The sequence below is a fragment of the Leucoraja erinacea genome, chromosome 4, assembly GCF_028641065.1.
Source record: "Leucoraja erinacea ecotype New England chromosome 4, Leri_hhj_1, whole genome shotgun sequence".
Taxonomy (NCBI): Eukaryota; Metazoa; Chordata; class Chondrichthyes; order Rajiformes; family Rajidae; genus Leucoraja; species Leucoraja erinaceus.
The window spans coordinates 68,022,979-68,037,617 of record NC_073380.1 but is presented as its reverse complement, the minus strand read 5'-3'; the positions used below and the strand labels follow the sequence as shown (position 1 = coordinate 68,037,617).

General features: G+C 41.3%; 1 protein-coding gene across 1 annotated transcript in view; it reads right to left on the bottom strand.

Moving 5' to 3' along the window:
* LOC129696525 (zinc finger homeobox protein 4-like) overlaps positions 1–14,639 on the bottom strand; it is a 331,645-nt gene that overhangs the window by 25,731 nt on the left and 291,275 nt on the right. Inside the window, 2 exon segments of the mRNA XM_055634516.1 lie at positions 13,326–13,526; positions 14,051–14,184. Coding sequence (XP_055490491.1) covers positions 13,326–13,526; positions 14,051–14,184 — 335 coding nt within the window.

Here is a 14,639-nt window from a genome sequence, read left to right as displayed (position 1 = left end):
ACTATGGAAGAAATTCCATTGATTCTACCTTTATGTAAAACATCAATCAAAATATCAACTAATGGACTTTGTATAATTTGTAGAGGATTCAAAGAAGGGTATTAGCACTGATAGAACAAATGAGATAACTTCAGCTTATTTGTTTGCCTCAATATAGACTGGATATAGATTTGGAAATAGAGTAGACATTGGTCCCACCCAATGAATAACTATTTTTGGCAATTAGTCCCTAGATTTGGTGGGTGGAATGCAGATAGTGTTATAGGGATGAGGGGTGGGGGTTATTTGTTGGATAGGTGATTATGTTACTTTTAAATTTAACAGAGAACTATAAACGTATCCTCTGAGCTGATGAGTTGAAAGTATCATTCAGTTCACATTTGACTAGGAAGCGTCACATATTTTCTTTTCATAATCTACAGCCTGCTTTTCCCTTCACGACATACCATTGCAGCTGTTGTGCCAATCATAACTATTTTTCAATATTTATTTTGGGGATCTGGGCGTTGCTGGTATGGTTAATATTTGCTGGTATGGTTAATATTTATTGTCCATGCAAAGGTGGTGGTGAGCTGCTGCCTTGAACTGCTGTAGAGTTGTGATAAAAGAGGTTCCATTGGGTAGGAAGTCCCAACACTTTGACCATTTTTTTTACTTACAATGCTTTCACGTAAATGAAGGAATGTCCCCTGATTACCAAGTTATCACCAACCTTTTCTAAAGATCCTGAGAACCCTATTTAGTAATAATCACATGAATCTGCCTTGTTAGGTACTAAGTCAGCAAAGGGCAGCTGCCAGGCGGTATCTACTATAAGTACCTATAGCTATGTACCGCCTGTGTAAAGAGACAATAGTAATCAGCTTAAATTTAGCTCCACTTCATTACCAGCTCGCTGGAGTCTGAAACCAAGTTCACCACTTCTCTATGGTTTCCGCCTCTTATCTCTGCTCTTGCTGCTGCTTCTTATTTCATCTACTGACTTCAATTTTGTGACATTTATAAATCCCATTTTATCAACTACCCGTTTAAAGTCTATATACACAAAATCAACCAATCCAGCTTTACCAGCAATCACTTAATCAAAGAATTCTATCAAATTTGTCAGCACAATTTGCCTTCAACAAGTCTGTTATGGCAGTCATGATTGTGTGTATGTTCCCATACTTTTGGTTTGTTAAATAAATGAATACTTGTGTTACTTTGGTGGGATTTCAAGCCAACCATCAATTAATTACTCTGCGGGGGGGGATCGTCATTAACCTCTTGTATAAACAAACACCGGGTGGCGCCAGTAATGCCTGCCTCGCCAACAGTCTGTCCTTTCCTTCTTTGTGTTTTAATTGTATGTGTTAAATGTATGCTTTTAGTGTTCTTTAGCTTGTTTTACGTGTGGGGGGGGGGTTTGGGGGAAACTTTTTCCAATCTCTTACCTCGACGGAGATGCGATTTTTTTCCGTATCGTATTTCCGTCCACACTGCGGGCCTAACATCAAGGAGTTGGTAGCCTTTGCTGGAGACCGACTTCCGAGAGCTCCACTACGGTCGCCTGTGGTCTTACCATCGTGGAGTTTGCGATCCCTTTGCCAGGGGTCAATCTCGGAGCTCCAACCGTGCTTGCAGACTTAACATCACAGAGCCCTCAGTCTCTGGTCAGAGACCGACTTCGGGAACTCCAAGTCATGGGAGTTTCGAACGCCCCGACGTGGAAGTTTCGATCAACCTGATGCGGGAGTTTTGTTCGCCGTGACATGGGGACTTCAACTGCTGACTGCAGGAGCTTTGATCGCCCCGACGGATGGTTCGACTACATCGACCGCGGGAGAGTAGAGAGGAAGAAGATTGGAATTCTTTACCTTCCATCACAGTGAGGAATGTGGGGAATCTGCCGTGGTGGATGTTTATGTTAACTTATATGTAGTTGCGTACATGTAGTACATGTGACAATAAAAGACCTTTGAAACATGTAACAAACATTTTCTTGTATAAATATTTCAAGTTAGAAATTATGTTATATAGTATATGAACTGTTGTTTTTTTGTGGGTTCTGCAGTAGTAGAAGCGTTGATGTGCTTTCTTGGCTCGGGGTTGGTCCAGAACAAATTGCTGAAGATATTTATGCTTCCAGTTCCAAGGCATAAATGTCACCAATGTGTCCTGAACCAGCAACATTGAAACTACAGCCAAGAAAGAAAATCCGACTCCTCGTCTTGCTCTGAAGACTAAAGGGCCTATCCCACTTGGGCGTAGTTTGCGCGTCATTTACGCGACACCATTTATGCGTCACGACGCACACGTAATGCACACATGGCATGCATTACGCGCACATGGCGTAGGCAGTGACGCGCGTTCGCGCGCAACGCCCCAGGATTTTGGGATTCACAAAATCTTCGTGCACCACTTGCATGATGCGCAAATGACGCCCAAGTGCGACAGCCCATTAATGAAGTCCAGCACGCCTCCAATGACTCTTACTAACCTCGACAGGAGCACAGTAGAAAACGTCCTATCGGGATGCCTTGTTGCTTGGCTCTGTCCAACACTGCAAGAAATTGCAGAGTTGTGGATGTAGCCCAGTCCTTCACACAGACCAGACTCCCGGTTCTTACTACAGTGACACCATCACGCTGCCTCGGGAAATCAGCCAACAGAACCATTTCCAACCCAAACGCACCTTTTTCTTCCCTCTCCATTGGGTATAACTTCATTGTACTCGTTGTATGATTTGACTGGATGACACGTAAATAAAAGTTTTTCACTGTATTTCAGTGCATGCGATAATTATCTATCTATCTATCTATCTATCTATCTATCTATCTATCTATCTATCGATCTATAACTAAAACTAAAACTCTGATCATGTTATCTTCCGTTTTGGCGGTCTTTCTATTTGCGCAAAGCTGGTTTGCGATAATGCTACGATTTTTCGCCAGCTCACTTACCATTCTCCTGTGCTGCGAGTCCACCAAGCTTCGTTCCGATCGGTTGAATGTCTTAAAAGTTAGCGAGGTTTAAAAATCTTAAAAACCACGCGTGCGCAGATCGATCTCTTCTCTTGCCAGTCAGCGCCACACAGATTAGTCTCTTCCCCATCACTCCTCGCCATCACGTCTTTGCTGGAGCTGAGGAAAGCCGGTGGAAGTTTCCAACCAGACTTTCGGAGGGACCCGAAGCAGCCCAGCCCCAAGCAGCAGCCCCACCCCAAGCAGCAGCCCAGCCCCAAGCAGCAGCTCAGCGTCGGAGACCCGACCCAGCCCAGCCCAACCCAAAGTCGGAGACCCAGCCCAGCCCGGAGTCGAAGATGTCGCCGATGTCGCCAAACAGAAAGTGGAGACCCTGATCCCGGTGAAGGAGAACGATCAGTACCCACTGTGAGTCCCCATCGCACTGCCAATTCCACCCACTACCCCTCTGGTCCCCCTCACTGGCTCCTCCCCCCCCTCTCTCCCAGGGCTCTTCCCCCGTCTTTTCTCCAAGTTCACTCCCGCCCGCCCACACACCCCTCTCCCCCACAACTCCCCCCACACAAACCCCTCCCCCCCCCACACAACCCCCTTCCCACCCACACACCCTTCCCCCCACCCCCCCCCCCCCCCCCCAAGCCCAAGCACAACCCACACCCACACCCCCCCCCCACCCCACCGCCACACCACCCTCTTCCACCCCTCAGACACCTCCCCGACCACACACACCGCTCCTCCCCTCCCACCCCACACCCCCCCACCACACACCCCGTTTCACTCCCCTCCTCCCCTCCACACATGAAGAGGAGGGGGAGGGATTGCTCGTGGATGAAGGGAAATGAGCCATGCCTGCGCAGTTACGGGCTATGGGTGAGTGGTGGAATATTGCATTGGGGGAACGGTTGCGTTCGGGGAACGGGTGAGTGGTGGAATATTGCGTTGGGGAATGGGTTGCGTTTGGGGACCAGGCCTCCTGTGTGATTGGGTCTAGTCTAGTGTAAACTAATTCTTATAGCAATTGTTGGAAAACATTATATGTTGGTGTAGTTTAATAAATTATATTCAACCTATAGTTCACAACCACTAATATTAAATATTTATTCAATGTTACGTGTGATTAAAAACATTATGTAATCATAGAGTTATACAGCATGGAAACAGGCCTTTCAGTCCATCTCATGCATGTTGATCAAGTTGCCCCATCTAAGCTAGCCCCATTTCGCCATGTTTGATCCATATGTCTCTTAAAATTTCCTATCTATGTACCTATCAAGAAAAGACAAGATGGAATTGTAAGAAGAACCCAATGATAGAATTTGTAATTATGATTGGGGATGATCAACATGATCACGATGTTTCAGGTGGAGATCCTTCTTCAGGTCTTCTTGGTCCTCTCCATGTAAGCGCTGCCAAGAGGAGTGGAAGTTGGGTCGGCTTTCTGAACAATTTTGCTGTTCATTTTTCCTCTTACTTCCACTCCCCAAAATTGGCCAGTGGGTGGAGTCATGATAATCAGGCCTGAATTCTGCAAATGGTGGGAGACTTAAAAGTGGCCCGAGGTCCTTCACTTTCTAACTTCATCTTCTTGGGCCTCAGTCTCAAACTAGTTAGTGTTAGATTATGTACATGGACTGAAATAGAACATGAAAACTGATTGACATCTTACACGGAAATCTTTAACCAACCTAGCAGAACTATTTCAACCTGTTTTAGATACAATTAAATTTGTTTCAATTAAGAGACTGTTATTTTGCGAACACAGATAGTGGTTTTTTGTACATGGTGAGGACCCATAAACACGAGTGAGATAAATGGATGGTTGTTTTGGTTGGGTGGGGTGGATTGAAACCTACCCTGTGCTTTATTTGCTACCGGGAGATCTATATAAAGCTCATTTCAATGACTGGAACAAGCATTTGTGGCTTTGATGTAATATTTCTGCTAAAGGACAATTCTTCAAATAATAGAGTATTCCCATTGTGCTAGATTATCAGATTAGTGTCTGCACAAATCCTGGAGAGAGGCATAAAGGCAAGATTAAGAGCGATTCAACCCAATTGATACAAGAATACCTCCAGACACAGAGAGGAGTATGAAAACAATGCTGTACTGTAAATTGTATGCATGTAATTCTCTGTGACTGCTTAAAAATCAATACAATTTTGAAGATACAAATAAACTGAGGGTGAAGCCATGTGTCTATTACAACCTATATCTCTCAATTATTTATTTTAACAAAACGGACAATAGGAATATTAGAAATTACAGGATCATAGAAAACACTGTAATTCACCCCAAAACCTGCACAAACTCAAATACCCACCAGCTCTTCCTGTGCCTTGGCACTATGATCTAGAAATTTATTCTCGTAACATCGACAAAAAGTGCTGTAAATTTAATCCAGACTAGTGCAAAATTGCAGTCATCAGGCCTCCACACATGCAAATTTGACCCCTAACACTGTTTAGACTTTAGAGATACAGTGCGGAAACAGGCCCTTCACCCCGAACACTAGTTTATCCTACACACTAGGGACAACTTACAATTTTACCAAAGGCAATGAGCCTACAAACCTGTAAGTCTTTGGAGTGTGGAAGGAAATCGGAGCACCCGGAGAAAACCCACGTGGTCACAGGAAGAAAGTACAAACTTCGTACAGCATCAGTTCTTGGTACTAGACACATACTTAACCATATAACCATATAACAATTACAGCATGGAAACAGGCCATCTCGGCCCTACAAGTCCGTGCCGAACAAATTTTTTTTTCCCCTTAGTCCCACCTGCCTGCACTCATACCATAACCCTCCATTCCCTTCTCATCCATATGCCTATCCAATTTATTTTTAAATGATACCAATGAACCTGCCTCCACCACTTCCACTGGAAGCTCATTCCACACCACTACCACTCTCTGAGTAAAGAAGTTCCCCCTCATATTACCCCTAAACTTCTGTCCCTTAATTCTGAAGTCATGTCCTCTTGTTTGAATCTTCCCTATTCTCAAAGGGAAAAGCTTGTCCACATCAACTCTGTCTATCCCTCTCATCATTTTAAAGACCTCTATCAGGTCCCCCCTTAACCTTCTGCGCTCCAGAGAATAAAGACCTAACTTATTCAACCTATCTCTGTAACTTAGTTGTTGAAACCCAGGCAACATTCTAGTAAATCTCCTCTGTACTCTCTCTATTTTGTTGACATCCTTCCTATAATTGGGCGACCAAAATTGTACACCATACTCCAGATTTGGTCTCACCAATGCCTTGTACAATTTTAACATTACATCCCAGCTTCTATACTCCATGCTCTGATTTATAAAGGCTAGCATACCAAAAGCTTTCTTTACCACCCTATCTATATGAGATTCCACCTTCAAGGAACTATGCACGATTATACCCAGATCCCTCTGTTCAACTGTATTCTTCAATTCCCTACCATTTACCATGTAGGGTACCATTTACCATACTTGGAGCATAAATCTTTCTAAACAACAATGTGTGGCACCAAATTTGTCATATTAACTGTCGTTTTCAATCTCACTGGCTTGAGAAAAAAAATCATATTTTACTAGCATTGTTTCTTATAAACCATATTATTTAGAGGCTAAATCCCCAAACTGAATTGTTTGCCTGGCTGCTCCATGGCACTCTGTAGCCTCACTGTTTATTCCACATTCTGCTTGCACTTTAAAACTATCTTCCTTTCACCGTCAGCGACAATTATGCCCTCAAAACTAATCTCCAAAGAGGGTTTTCAAAGTAACATTTCTCATGCTCGATGGCATGGAGGAGGATCTTAGATGACAGAGACATTACAGGTAACCACGGAAATAGCATGAGAGGGAAGGCATAAGGACCTTTTATCCACCCAAAGGTTGTAAGGAAACAAACTCATAACTGGATCATACTGAGGAGCATCATCAATGCAGGCTACACTTCATAAACAGAGCCCACATGCCACAACTTCAAATACTGGTTCATCCATAGTGTCGCAGAAACAGGACCTTCAGCCCAACGTTTCCATGCCGCCCAACATGCCCCACCTAAACTGATCCCATTTGCCTGCTTTTGACCAATATCACTCCAAACTATTCCTGTCTATATACCTATCCAAGTGTCTTTTATATGCTTTCATGATACCTGCCTCAACTACTTTGTCTGGCAGCTCGTTCCATATACTCACCACCCTGTGTGAAAATGTTGCCCCTCAAGTTCTTCTTAAAACTTTCTCCTCTCACCTTAAAACTATGACCACTAGTCTTAATTCCTCTACCGGGGGTAAAAGACTATGCATTCCATCTATTCCCCTTATGATTTTATAAACACCTTGATAAGATTACCCCTCAGTCTCTTGCACGCCAAGGAATAAACCCTAGCCTGCCTTTCCTTCTCTGATAACTCGGGCTTGTGAATCTGATGGTCACCGAAGGAGACAAGACTTTGGCTGACAAAAGCAGAGTGGGCAAGGGAATTTTCTCCTATTGCAGACCACAAGACATAAGACCTTAAGACATAGGAGCAGAATTAGGAGATGGCTAATCTATTTCCTTTTCAACCCCATTCACCTGCCTTCAACCCGTAAAACTTTGATGCCCTTACTAATGAAGAACATATCAATTGCTGTCATAAAAATACCCAATTACTTTGCCTCCACCATCATCTGCGGCAATTAATTCCATAGATTCACCACCCTCTGGCTCAAGAAATCCTACCTCATCTCCATTCTGAAGGCATATCCTTTTATTCCGAGGCTGTGCCTTCTGGTCCTAGTTTCTCCCACTACTGGAAACATACAGAGTTCCCCAAAATGCAAGCATGCATGGACAGGCCTCATTGGGTATTATTCCTTCCTTGAGCTGTAGGCCTGGAGTGTCTCCATGGTCCCCTAGAACAGAGAATATCTCTGCGGTGACTAACATTCTCCATCATCCAGTCCTGGTCGTTCCCCAAGGCCTGGGAGCTCTATCCTTCCCCTCCTGCATCCAATAATTAATGAAGATGCTTAATTCTCCAGCATTTAAAGTAGGTATGTTACAAAACCTACCTGAATCGTCATTGGGAATCTGCCCAAAGCCATGTCCGCGATTTTGGCGCTGTTTGGAGGGGGCGGGTTTAAAACGCGATTTTTACTAGGCTGTTCTAATCGCAGATGTTCAGCCTAGTAAATCATTAATGAAAAATCGCTGCAAGACCCGGTCGTAAAAGGTATTATTAGTTTTATAGGCCTCGATAATATAGTTATAATAATTTTAAAATCACTCTCTCACTTCGCAACCTCTCGCAGCCCCAGGGTTTTATAAAGCAAACAATTAAAGGTATGTACCTTATTTTTACATTAAATGGGGCGTGTAAATAACCCTGTTTATAAAGTTTTCTATAGCGAGTAGTTCATTTTGGGCTTTTTATATCCCGCAGTATTTTTCTCAGCATTTGAGGGCACTAATCCAGCGAGATGTGAACGTTCTAAACCAGCGCGTTCACATGAACCCACTAGAAAGCCGATTTAAATGGGCATTTATTTACAGCAATTGAACACTAAATTCCTTCCATTTGGCCTATAAATTAATGTAAATTAGATATAAAAATCATGTTATATTGTGAATTATTTGTGAATAATCTTTGGACACTTAGGCTATTTAAGAAATGGATGTTTATATCTAGTAATTGAATTTTGATTAAACATGATTTTCTTTTTTAGTATTTACTATTTGTTTTAGCGTTTAACTTTATAATCTCTACCTTTTTTTCTAAAATTGAAAAATTGAGGAAAAACAACGTGTACAGAGTTGCTTATTGGTTGCAGTCTGAGGAGTATGATGATGCTACTGATTATGATATGCCAATGTACCAGCTAGCAGCTGATCTTCTCCATAAAGACTTGGTCTTTTGCTAGAAATTGTAATTTATTTACCTATCCATAACTGACTTACAGCATATTATACAATAATATTAAAGTTCTGATCTTGAGAATATCACATTTTTGAATTTTCAAGGCAGTCTGGTTGTTTATTACCATTTCTGTCACATCGGTCAATTTTGTAATTAGCTACAATTAGGTAATTCGCTAATTATATGCTTTAATTTCATGTCATCCAAGTAAGATTGTTTTATATTTTTTCAGAATGCTTCAATCTATGATAGGTGAACATTTCATTCAGTTCTCTTAATTCTTAAGAAAGTTACGGGCTTTTGACTATCCAAGATCACAGCTTTTTTGTAATGTCCATTGAAAATCAATAGGGAGCAAGATGCTAATTTCCGAGTATGAAAATGGCCATAGCTTTTTTAATACTTGAGATATGAAAGTGAATTTGGTGTCAAATTAAACTTGTTGTTATGCTTTATCTGATGGGATAAATTGCAGACTTGATTTTTAAAATCTCAAAATTTTGTAACATTGCTATTTAAAGGAGTGCTGCTCATGTTCTTCACAGGTCTCTATAATGGCTGGTTTCCATTGTTACAGCTGAAAGGCTAAGCAATGACAACATGCTCTGAAACCGAAACAGCTCCTCGCTACATCAGGAAACACAACAACAATGTTGGGGAACCTCTATGCAAGATTACAACTGGAATGCCACTTAAAATGGTGTTAGTGGCCACACAACTCTGTTAAAGTGCACAAGGAGTTTCTACAATAACCTGTCCATGCTCTTTTTAATACAGCCACTTTCACATTTTCATCAGGTAGTTAAATCTAAACTAGATTTGAACCCCCTTCCAAATGCTCCCATCCCAAGCTGACTCATCTCCAAAGCAAATTCCAAGTTCACCAACTGTCTCCAAAAACTCGAGTGTTTTGTGGATCTACTTGGCAGTATATTCAGTAATTATCACAAGTTTCTTCTCCGCTTTGCTTTGAGTATCCACTTTCACTTTTCATTCTTATTGCATATAATATTTAATATTTACCCATAGCTTGCAATATTGTAATTGTAATTGTAATTGTAAATATATTTTAGAACATAGAATACAGTGCAGGAACAGGCACTTCGGCCCACAATGTCTGAGCTGAAAATGATGCCACGATCAACTCTTATCTGCCTGTATATTAAATCCATATCTATTCCCTGCATATCCAGAAGTCTCTTAAATGAACTACTGTACAAGCCTCTGTCATTCCAGCGCCTTCCAGGCACTCACCACTGTAGAGCTGTAACCCACAATTGTACTGCTCCCCGCTGTTTTAGGTGGAGCAGTACTGTATGGAGGGCAGTGGCAATGGCGCCGTCTGTTGATCTGTTTGCTCTGTACTCATATTGGTGTGTATCCAGGGTTGATGGGAGAGCGGCCTTGATGTGCTTAAGACCAATCTCCCCAGGCACTTCATGATTATTGGTGTTAGTGCAACCGGCCTGTAGTCGTTGAGGCAGGTCATGGCTGTCTGCTTCGGAACTGGCACTATATGTAGGCATGTGGGGACCATGCATTGTGCCAGGAATTGATTGAAGATTTTTGTAAGTACGTTAGCTAACTTAACAGCACAGTCTCTGCGAACCTGTCCTGAGACTCCATCCAGACCGACTGCCTTCCGTATGTTAACATTCCCGAGTGTGTGTGTGACATCTGCAGTCATGTGACATCTGCAGTCCTTATGATGAGTGTCTGGCTGTTGAAGCTGAAGTAGTGGGCATGACTGTCTCTCTCCTCTCATGGCGGCCAAAGCTGCTCTGCCAGAGAGGCACTGTTGCTGGTGGATGAGTTGGCATTGTTTTTGTAGTTGGTGATGTGCCATATACCTTGCCATATGCGACGGGAGTCTGAGTTGTTGAAGTGACTCTAGATCCTTCACTTATAGGCTGCTTTGGCGTTCCTGACGCCCCTTTTCAGGTCAGACCTGGTCGCACTACACAGCTCTGTGTTGCCGGATTGAGAAGCCATATTGCGGGCTTACCAAAGGAGTCAGACGCCATTGGTCATCCATGGTTTTGTCAACACAGTTTTTCATGTAAAAAGGTATAGTGGAGGTGTAAGTGTCAATCTTAGAAGGTACTAACCAACCTTCTAAGATTGCGAAAGTTATTCCCGACTACAAGTGTAACTTTTAATATTTTCAAGCAATATTGAGGTTCTCAGTACTACGGATTTTAATTGGAAGGGAAATTAATTTTCCCAAAGGCTTATGCTTCTTGCCATCCACTTTATTATCCAAGCCATGTTTAAGTTGAAATACCCAAAACCCTATCCTCATTTTAAATAGTAGTGCATGTTTCAATCTAAGCCATATCATTACCATTCTTCAAACTAATCAAGGCATTATCTCATCATTTATGAATAAACTCACAGGTTTTTCCTGAACTGGACACAAATAATAATAATAATCCATTTTGGTGGAGTAAATATATTCAGGGTAATATTTGCTGGATTGATTGAAAGATACAGCATGCGAACAGGCCCTTCGGTCCACCAAGACCACAGGGACCCATTTGCACTATTTTTATGTTTTCCCACTTTCGCATCCACTCCCTACAGAGTGGGGTCAATTTACAGAAGCCAATTGACCCACAAGCCCACATGTCTTTGGGATGTGTGGGGAGGAGGAAACCAAAGTACCCAGAGGAAACCCACCCAGTCACAGAGAGAATGTGCAAACCACACAGAGAGCACCTGAGGTCAGGATCGAACCCGGGTCTCTGGTGCTGTGAGGCGGCACTATTAACCCAGATATCAGGCCATTAGTATTTTCTGCAAATCAATTATGAATTATAATTTACTTTTTCACTTAAGTTCCCAAACAGAGTAGAATAGGAGTCTAAAAAGACCCCAAATTGGCTCAGGTACCCTTTATGCAATGAATTTGTCACGATATGGAGAGCAAATACAAACCTAACCTACTGCAGATAACGTCTGCTATTTTAGTTAGCTTTATTTTACCCTAATTTCAATTAAAACTCACTATACTTACAGCAACTGTTTATAATGTCCAGATTTCTTTCATTGCTATAACATTTTTCGTACTGGTCAGCTTGCATCATTGTTGATATAGCTGGTAAGTGTGATAATATTTCTGCATGTAGCCTTTCCATGAGAGCTGCATAAACAGCTGGGGACCAGGAGAACCTCACATAGGAGTCCATACATCAGCGACCTCAAAGTGGAGGCGTTCCATCACCTTTAGCTTCCTTCTGCTGCATTTTAAATCAGTTAGTTAATTTGTCATTAATGCCCTCAGACTAGAAATTTCCTCCGAGCTGCTCATGGGGTTTCTGCAAAGTTAAAACACAAGAGTGGGAACAGCTGCAAGGAAATTCCCAGCCCTAATCTTGGCCAACAGCTTTAGATGTGGAACATTATGAAATTCTTTCTTAAAATCCAATTATCTTAATAATGCATACCATCTAAATTAGTTAATTCCTTGTAGGATTGTGGACCTGTTGCTTTTAATTTAAGTTGACTATTCATGATGACCCGACATTGACAATGTTCATACAATGCATCGCAATGGTCATTCTTTAACAACGCTTGACCAGGCAACTACTCTTCATGCCGCCTTTTAAAAATATGGTGCGTATATTGCCGATATCTCCAAAACTTTAAAAAATTCCATCTTATTTGAGGATTTAACAAAGTATCGCGTTGGTTCGTGGAATCCAGCAACATTTCACATTTAGTGCATTTCCAAAACATTGCCCTTTCAATACTGCACTACAAGTCAACCAAGCATGTGCCAAGGTCTTTTGGATGGGGACTCTAACTCATAAACCTCTGGCAGAGGCAATTATGCAGCCACTGAGACAAGAGCAACACCAAAAGTATTCACACCACATATCTGTTTCCTCTTATTCCTCCAAATAGTCTTCTATATGAATAGTTTCTTTAGAAATCCATTTCATCTTCAAAGTAGGTTTCCATCTGCACAGCTAAAATATTTCATTTAAACAGTGTTGCTGAAGTCTATGTTTCTTTTTTTTAAACTAGTCTTTTACTTCCTTGTGAAGCTAGTGTTCATAAATGTATATTTACTGCTATTTTTATACAATTGTGTTCAACACCTTGATAGCTTTTGACTTGCTGCACAACCATTAACTCTTGTGCCATTCTCCTTTGGCCATGTTCTCCTTTAAATCTTGTTTTCCCACAATCATTTTCTTGAAATACTACAGAGCATATTGAGATCAGAAATGTTTATTCTTAATGCACCGGGTTTATACTTTTACTTCAAAGTAGGGAAATGTGGAACTTTCTGCAAAGTGGCAGTCAGTCAGCAATTATTATACAACGTAAATCATGATAGGATTACATCGTGTTCTGTGAGAGGCAATATGTTCTCTGCTGGCGGACGTATTTTAAAATGTGGATTGATTTTAACGTCTAGTTCTGAAGGGAAAGGCCAGTTTATTGAGGTAGATTTTAAAGTGCTTACGGTTGTGAGTAGCTTCTCCACACAGTCAGGTGTCACGCTGTGTAAGTGGGTCAGGTGGAGCTGGAGATGTATCTTGTTGCTGAGAACATCCTGACAGAGAGGGCAGCAGATGACGGGCTGCATGGAATGCTGGGACATGACATGCATCTGGATCCTGTTTGCATCCTTACTGTTATAATTACAGTAAGGGCACTGGTAAAGCTGAAACCAAAAAGCATTTAATACAATTTATATTAAAAACCGGTGGTACATAACAGGAAAACCTACTGTGCTCTGCGTTTTTCAAAAGTAAGATGTGCATATAATTTCATTCTGTAGAGAGATAGACCAGCACATTCATAATACATGAAGTAAAATTGAATTCAATGTTTCTTCCTTCATTTCAACAAGGGCCAGTAGCATACTGATTAAAAAAAAACTAGCTCATCAAATTGAATGAAGTGTATTTCTTTCAAATTGTCTTTGCACTGTGAAAAATTGGATTCACATGTAGTCTGCCATTTTACAATACTTTGACATAAGCCTGTTTTCAATGCAACAATTTTTGGCATCCATTTCAAAAATTAAGACAAATTCCATTTAACTAATTACTGAAACTGAATGATTGACATCAACCTATGGCAAAGGCAAAATGTCATCATTGTCAGGGTACCTTGATCTGATCATTTGCTGGAGTGATTGCAAAAAATAATAAGCAAAGCTTAAAAAAACATTTTGTTTCTTACCTGCTCCTGATTTTGTTTACTGTTACCAGACGAACGAGGTCTCTTGGAAGGAAAGTCTTCATCTCCCCCGTGCGGCAGCGACCGTTTTTCCACCAAAGGACTTTCTTGTGATTCTGAATATATCACATCAGTTCCTGCGAAGAGAATATAAATTTGTCTGCATGCAAACACATGAACAAATCAACAAAAGGAAATCAAAGAATTTCTATGTAATTATCCATGAGATTTACTTCTGAATACTGGTGGAAAGACCATTTAGACTTCGCTTGTCATTTAAAGGGACACACTTGCAAATGATTTCCTTTCCTACAAAGAAACACTCAGAATTTAAGATTTTTAAATGAAAGTGAAAATTCTATTAACACAAAGCAGAATGATGGCATATTCAGTTTGCTACTCATCTTGAAACAGGAAGAAACAACCACAAAGTACAATGGTTAAAATGGTTTGTTTCTCACGGATGAACGCCACTTTGTCTTTACACATAAGTAGTGCATTCTAGTATTTATTCAGTTTCAACTCTATTAGTAACTCATTTGTATGTAGATAATAGATTATAAACACCTCCACCTGGATGAAAAGAACAACC